The following is an 8,298-nucleotide window of genomic DNA, read 5'->3' as shown; positions in this document are numbered from 1 at the left end:
CTAGGAATGCGTGGCGACACAAAACACGCTGTCCGACCTCAGGTGGAGCTTCGTCCTCCTTTTGAAGGAGATCAACCAAAGGATGTCCTTATGAAATATAATAAAATGTTACAAAAGACTGAACACCATTAAATTGAATACCAAGTTTCAGGAAATAGAAGACACATAAAGACTGTAGACTGCAAAACAATGTTAACACAGGTGTAAAAATTCACTTGTGTTCAGAAACATATCGATTACCATGAATGTTCGCAAATTGGTCGACATTCACCAGTGAATGCCAGAAATACTTTTTTTTTTCTCCTTGGATTTAGTAAGCGTTGCCAGTCAACTTTTTATATTCAATGCAAAGTTTGATGATGACAGGTTATGTTTGATTAGGTTTGGTTAGGTGAGGTTGGGTTAGCTAAGCTGAAATTTTCAACCTATTTCTGATGTTTAGAGACAAATTTAACCTAACCTTACATAATCTAACTTAACCTAAACTAACCTAGCCTAGCCTAATCTAACTTTAACTTTTACCATCATAGCTTGTATAAGTCTGGAAAAGCTGACTCACAAAGCCAATTGAATCCAAGCAGCGAAAAAGCAATTTTTGATATTTACCGGTAAGTGTCGACGTTAATCAGATTTCGGACATTCCCGGATAACATATATATATATATTTATATATATATATATATATATATATATATATATATATATATATATATATATATATATATATATATATACATATACATATATATATATATATAAATATATATATATATATATATATATATATATATATATATATATAATATATATATATATATATATATATATATATATATATGAAGTTTCTATGTCCTCTAAATCATTTTTATGCACCCCTACCACCCTACACGGGGATAATCCGCATTTCGTTTGGCCCCAAAGAATGGTCATAGACACACTCTTTGACTATCTATCATCCATCATCCTTAAAATATTGCCTGGCAGTTTTAATAATTCTTTCATTTGCTTTATAAAGCGGGGTCAAACCACTCTTTTCGTACAGCTTACTGTTTGACATCTAAAGGTTAAAAAAAAGTACCTAAACCTATCCTTGGAAAATTTCTTTGGAAGATATTTAATAAATGTTCCCCTGCTTTTCCAAGGGCGCACGATTCAGACCCGTGCTGCACCACTATCATTACCATAGCTTCCAATATTTTATCTTAGTTTGCAGGTTTAACGTCCCTATTCTTGCAACGTCCCGATTCTTGTAGAATTAAATAAAAAAACAAGTTTTTTTTAACTGAAAGTAAGGAGCGACATTAAAACTTAAAACGAACATTAATTACTTCGTATGTGAAAGGGATTGCTCCCTCCTCAACACCCCGCTCAAACTTTAGCGTAAAGAGCGGGGCGTTGAGGAGGGAGCAACCCCTTTCATATACGACGTAATTTCTGTTCGTTCGAAGTTGTAATGTCGCTCCTTACTTTCAGTTAAAAAAAACTATTTTTTTTTTATTTAATTTCTGAACGTTCTTGAATTAATGCATGTTTTGATTTTGGCTCTCCACAGATGAATAATTCAAATGAAATTTGCATGCTTATTTTATAGGATAAATGGCTTTCTCATAGTTTTGATCGAATGATTTAAGAAAAAAGGAGCGGGGAAGGAGGCCTAGTTGCCCTCCAATTTTTTGGTTATTTAAAAAGGCAACTAGAACTTTTAATTTTTTACGAACATTTTTATTAGTAAGATATACGTAACTTACGAATTAGCTTACGTAACGAACGTCTGTATTCGTATGTTTTTATTACGTATATAAGGGGGTTCACCCCCTCGTCAGTACCTCGCTCTTTACACTAAAGCTTAAGTTTTGTCCCAATTCCTTAAGAATGACCCCTGAATCACAAAGGCCTACAACTATTTATTCTAGTTGTAGAATAAATCGTTGAAATTACTAATAACACTTTAGCATAAAGAACAAGGTATTAGGAGGATGTGAACCCCTCATATGCGTAATAATATCTGTTCGAATTAAGTTTTGATGCTACTCCTTACTTTCAGTTGAAAAGGCTTTTTCATATTTATTTTTTCATTGTTTTTTTTTTTTTTTTTAAATAATGCTAGAAAATCCTGCGCTCCGTTAATGGGAATTTTCTTCCCCCATGACAAATTCCTCCATGGAAAGTTCCCCCAACATATCCTCCTCTTCTCATCCCCTCCTTCCCAACCAAAAAATCCCCCGAAAACGTCTGTACACTTCCTAGTACCCATAACTATTTGTAAGCACTGGTCAAACTTTGTAACTTGTAGTCCCTCCCACGGGGACTTTGGGGGAGTAAGTCGTCCCTAAAGGCATAGTTATAAGGTTTTTCGACTATGCTAAATAAAATGGCTGAATAATTGTGGCTAAAATGACTTTGATCCGGTGACTTTGAGAAAAAAATGAGCGTCAGAATTTTGATCTGGTGACTTTTGGAAAATAATTAGCGTGGGAGGGGGCCTAAGTGTCATCCAACTTTTTTGGTCACTTAAAAAGGGCACTAGAACTTTTCATTTCCGCATAGAATGAGCCCTCTCACAACATTCTAGTACCACTGGGACGATACGATCACCCCCGAAAAAAAACAACAAAAAAAAACAAAAAAAAACAAAAAACAAACAAACAAATAAACACGCATCCGTGATCTTTCTTGTGGCAAAAAAAATGTAAAATTCCACATTTTTGTAGATAGGTAAAAAGAAACAATTGTAAAAATTGTAAAAAGAAACACGCAGCCCTTTTTATCAATAAAATGAATTAATAAATTCAAACAGTTATAAATAGTATTTCAGTTCAAGCGCATATAAAATATATTTATTAATAAATTTATTGACACAGACCTTTAGAAAGGGTATTGCTAAATTATTATACCAAATTTCTTACTTTTTATATGGATAATAATTTATAAATATAAAAATTACCTACAGTTTTTTTATATAGCCTTTTTTATGTAACGTTATATATATAACATTACATTTATATATATATATATATATATATATATATATATATATATATATATATATATATATATATATATATATATATATATATATATGTATATATATATATATATATATATATATATATTATATATATCTATATATATATAAATAAGTTGTCTGTGTGTGTGTGTGTGTCGAGTGACGTCATGTTTGTGTGTCGACTGACGTCATGTTTGTCGACTGACGAAATTACAGACCGGGACATCGGGACACAAATGACGACCGGGACATAGGGAATATAAATGACGACCGGGACACTCAAAGAGAAAGCGACCGGGACACAAGGAATGTTCGATTAGCTATCACCATCAACAAAGCACCGGGACAGAAATGACGACCGGGACACAGGGAATATAAATGACGACCAGGACACTCAAAGAGAAATTACAGACCGGGACACCGGAACACAAATGACGACCGGGACACCGGGAATATAAATGACGACCGCGACACTCAAAGAGAAATTACAGACTGGGACACTGGGACACCGGGACACAAATGACGACCGGGACATAGGGAAACAACAACAACGGGGACGCCGGGGGGCACAGGGGGATATATAAATGACGACGGGGACACAGGGAATGTTCGATTAGCAATCACCATCAGCAGAGCTCAAGGGCAATCATTAGAATAATGAGGTATAGATCTGAATACAGATTGTTTTTCCCATGGACAATTATATGTTGCATGTTCAAGAGTCGGTAAACCTGACAATCTATTATGCACAGACAATGGGACAGCCAAGAATGTTGTATATTCGCAAGTTTTACGTAGTTAAATATATGTATATATACATACATATATATATATATATATATATATATATATATATATATATATATATATATATATATATATATATATATATATATATATATATATATATATATATATATATATATATATATATATATATATATATATATATATATATATATATTCACAGGTGGGACACAGGGACACAACTACAATGGCGCGTAACTAATATGGCGCGTAACGACTTACGCGCGCGGGGGGGCTTGGGGGGTGGTTGCAAAGTGCCACCACCAACTAGGTGTTGGGGTGGCGCAAAGCCACCCCAACAGCTAGTATATATATATATATATATAATCATAACGTTATATAATGTTTTTTATATTAGAGTTGTTTTATTCATTCCAACGTATCTAATTTTTATAGATTCATTCCCACATGTTTAACTAAGGGAACTAATGCACAAAAAAAAAACTGAAAAAAAATCAGTTTTTGAATTAATGTCGTTTAAGTCTAGTAATTGTTACATACAAATAACAATAATATAAAAAATAAGTAGCTCAGGGAAACTGAAAAACTTTCCCGGGATCTATAAAACACATTATAAAATTAGAAACGTACAAAGAAATTAACTTCAAGGAGGAGAGGATTGGGAAAACCATAAAACAGGGAAATTGAATGAAAATACAAGACATTATTGGACAAATCATAAATCTCAAAGTTTTAATGATTAATATAAATACTAATAAACGCAATACAAATCCGCGCACCACATAATTATAAGCATCTTTAAGGACACATGATTCACTTACGTACACAAAACGTAAACCATCTTACATGCAAACATCCATATATAGCAAAGCAGTAGACACACTTAATAGCATTTGTAACAAAACTAATACAGCAGACATTATATTTCTGTTATATGGACAAGTCTGTTGTATTAAGCTTTTCATTTCTAAATAATAATGTTGCATTTGGCCCACCTTTTCCTACATCTCAAAGGGTCAAGGAAATAAAGATACCCGGGGCTCATGTAGCTTACTCCCTCCTCCCCAAAAAAACCTTCATAGATATGTCTGTTAGTATGGAAAAGTCTGTTGTATTAAGCCTCTCAAGTTGAGGAATACTCGGGGCTCATTTAACCCCCACCCCCTAAAACTAGACAGAAATATCTGTTAATATGAACAGGTCTGTTGCATTAAGCTTTTCATTTCTAAATGATAATGTCGCCTTTGGCCCGCCTTTTCCTGCATCTCAAAGGTTGAGGAAATAAAGATACTCGGGGCTCATTTAACTACCCCCCCCCCAAACAAAACCTTCATAGATATGTCTGTTAGTATGGAAAAGCCTGTTGTATCAAGCCTATCAGGTTGAGGAATACTCGGGCTCATTTGACCCCCCCCCCTTCCTAAAACCAGACAGAAATATCTGTCAATATGGACAGGTCTGTTGTATTAAGCTTTTCATTTCTAAATGATAATGTTTCTTTTGGCCCACCTTTTCCTGCATATCAAAAGGTTGAGGAAATAAATATACTCGGGGCGCATTTAGCTTACCCCCCCCCCCCCCCAAAAAAAAACCTTCATTTATGTGTCTGTTAGTATAGAAAAGTCTTTTGTATTAAGATTCTCATTTTTAAATGATAGCATTGATTTCGGCCCACCTTTTCTGGCGTCAAAAAGGGTTGAGGAATGCTTGGGGCTCATTTAAACCACCCCTGAAAACAAACATAAATATATCTTTTAATATGGACAGTTCTGTTGTATTAAGCTTTTCATTTCTAAATAATAATGTTTCTTTTGGATTACCTTTCCTTGCGTCTCAAAGGGTTGAGGAAATAAAGATACATTGGGCTCATTTAGCTTACCCCCTCCCCGACAAAAACACACGTAGATATGTCTGTTGATATGCACAAGTCTGTAGTATTGAACTTCTCCTTTCTAAACAATAGTTTCATTTTCAAAACAGTTATTTGTACAAGGATGGTTTTTTACCAGCCTTCAAGATTTTATTTCGTTTCATTTCAACATTCATTTAAACATTTCATTTCATTTGAAATTTTATTTCAAACATGAAAGTCCAACTGTTTCTGAATTTGAGAACAAGAAATATAACACATTTGTTAAATTTCCTCCAAATTTCCTTGGAGCTTAGAATAAAATATTTTTCCAGATTCGACCCATTGATCAAGGGCATTTCGACTAATAAGTATGTTATAAACACTTTTTTACGAAAACGCACATAACACTTTTTGAAATACTATAACCGAGATCCCTAGTGATATTTTGCAAAATATTCCATTGCGCATGTTTATGAGTTCAATTATGCGTTGTCCAAAACGTACGAATATTATGTTGTAAATATTATGTTTAAAGTGCCATTTCATTAAAAAAAATAGATCTATCTTAGGTTTAATCATACAAGGAAATCCCCCCCCCTTGACACATCATACTACTAGAAATACTACTAATAACTCACCGCAGCACCAAGCCACTTGTGGCCCACACAACTACGCACGCTCTTCCTCCATCCTTATCTATTCCAAGCCTCCCTCTTTACACCCTCCCAGGAAGCTCCCATTTTCCTTGGTTTATTCATACCTGAAAAAGGCGATTTTCTTAAGTTTTTAATTTGGTTGTTTCAAAATTATGCAGTATGACATTTTTGTCTGTACTGTCAGGTTGAATCGTAAAAATGAAGAAGCAAAAATAACTAGTTAGATTTGACAATAATTTTTATTCGTTAAAAGTCCAAATAACGATTAATGCACAAAGACATTTACACTTTCAAAGAAATATACACCTTCTTAAGCAGTTTGGTGACATGTAATTTTATAATTACTCTTTAATAACCCAAAAATCAAATTTAGAAAAAAAGAAACATCCAAGTGTATGAATAGACCAAAGGTGGGTCGTGGGTCAAAAATTCTTTAATTTCAATGTCTTTGGTACTTTGGATATCAATGGTAGTCACTGCCTGGAGGGGGATCTTTTAGGGGAGCATCTGCCCGTTAGATTATTTGCCCCTCTAGATTTAGAAAAAATACGCTTTTTTGGCGTTCTCATAGAAAAATGCCATCTTTGGTATTTTCAATGAAAAACTAAAAATTACTCCCATAGATTTAGAATTTTTTTTACCACCCTTAATCTTCGTGAATTAATGCCATTAATTACTACAATCCCCGACCAAATTTTTGTTTTTATTATGTTAATAATAAGAATGGACAACTTTCGGTAATTTAGTTATCCCTTGGAAAAACCCCAAACAAAATATATAGCTTTAGAAATCGAAGCGCGACATGACGACGCATCATGCTATTTTAGAAAAATGTTAGAACAAACATAAATAATGTGTTGTAACTGTTCCTACTTCGAATAATTTTACTTACCAACGACATCACTTCGAGAGGCTGAAAAAAGAAAATCAAAGGTTCTTAAAACACGGGACCACTGCAACACATTCGATGTGTTGCATCGCAACACATAACAGAAAAAAAACAGAAGAAAAACAAAACAAGTCTTCAGAGGACAGCCGAAGACACAAGTATCCTAACCACTCGTCCAAATATGAAACATCACTTAATATTTTATAAGAAGCAGACAAAGACTCCCTATTCCAAATTACCACCACTGAATGCATACACTCATGCGGTAAGACACATGTGTGCAAACCTCTGGAATAGCCCTCCTTACAGCATAGTCAAACATCTTCTCAGTCACAGCTTAGATACCAATACAGTTATGAAAACTCGATTTAATTTTGGGACTCAGTGTGCGGTAGCGATGCTAGCGGCTGGAGAAAGGAAACTGGCAGCACAGATTAGATACTATATTGGTATCTAAGCTGTGTATGCAACAAAGCAAAATTGAGTTCCCGCCTTTGGTGTTGTAGCGCGGGCTTGGAGGAGGCGCCAAGTTTAGAGCTCTATACCAAAAGCTTCTCATGGGCAAGATAGGAGTTTTCTAAGCTGTGGTCCTAAGTTATGATGCAATACGAGAACAGGCTCCTTGTGAACATTGAAATAATTTAATAATAGTGAAAACACTGCCAACAGTAGTTATTCGTAGGAAAGGCCTGATTTTAGCTGTTTACATTGGCTTCTTCAATTCATGTTTATATTTCATGCCAAAGTTCAATTTTGATAAATTATTCAATAATGATATATAACAATACTATAGAAGCTGATACTAATTATTAGTTAGGAATTAATACTCTTGTTAAACTGCATACTAGCATGAGGCAATTAAATAATTAAGCTATTTTTAATCGGATTATATATTTTTATGCGTTGTTCAGACAACAAATTTACAGAGTGCAATCATAATAACTATAATTGTATAATAGTTTTAATTATAATTACAATAATATATAGCTATAATAATTACAAATTAATTGTTATTATAAATTAAAGAAATTGCTGACTTGCATTCACTGGCAACGTTCGAGTTTTTACGAACGTTTATTTTCTGTGAGTTTTTGGAGATCCCAATTTTCTTTTGGAGAAATAAGGG

The 8,298-nt window shown here is 33.8% G+C and overlaps 1 protein-coding gene and 1 long non-coding RNA gene across 2 annotated transcripts in view; one reads left to right on the top strand and one right to left on the bottom strand.

The window, feature by feature from the left end:
• LOC136035169 (nicotinate phosphoribosyltransferase-like) overlaps window positions 1-8,298 on the bottom strand; it is a gene marked incomplete in the record, with an annotated part of 75,579 nt that overhangs the window by 1,151 nt on the left and 66,130 nt on the right. Inside the window, 2 exon segments of the mRNA XM_065716742.1 lie at window positions 1-87; window positions 7,176-7,196. Coding sequence (XP_065572814.1) covers window positions 1-87; window positions 7,176-7,196 — 108 coding nt within the window.
• The window catches only part of LOC136035170 (uncharacterized), a 74,773-nt gene continuing 66,821 nt past the window's right edge, over window positions 347-8,298 (top strand). The window contains exon 1 of the long non-coding RNA XR_010619355.1: window positions 347-608. This is a non-coding gene — a long non-coding RNA (uncharacterized LOC136035170). The remainder of the gene's footprint in view (window positions 609-8,298) is intronic.

This window comes from Artemia franciscana, chromosome 14, assembly GCF_032884065.1.
Source record: "Artemia franciscana chromosome 14, ASM3288406v1, whole genome shotgun sequence".
NCBI lineage: Eukaryota > Metazoa > Arthropoda > Branchiopoda > Anostraca > Artemiidae > Artemia > Artemia franciscana.
Note: the sequence above shows the minus strand (reverse complement) of the source record. Positions and strands in the feature narration are given on the sequence as shown.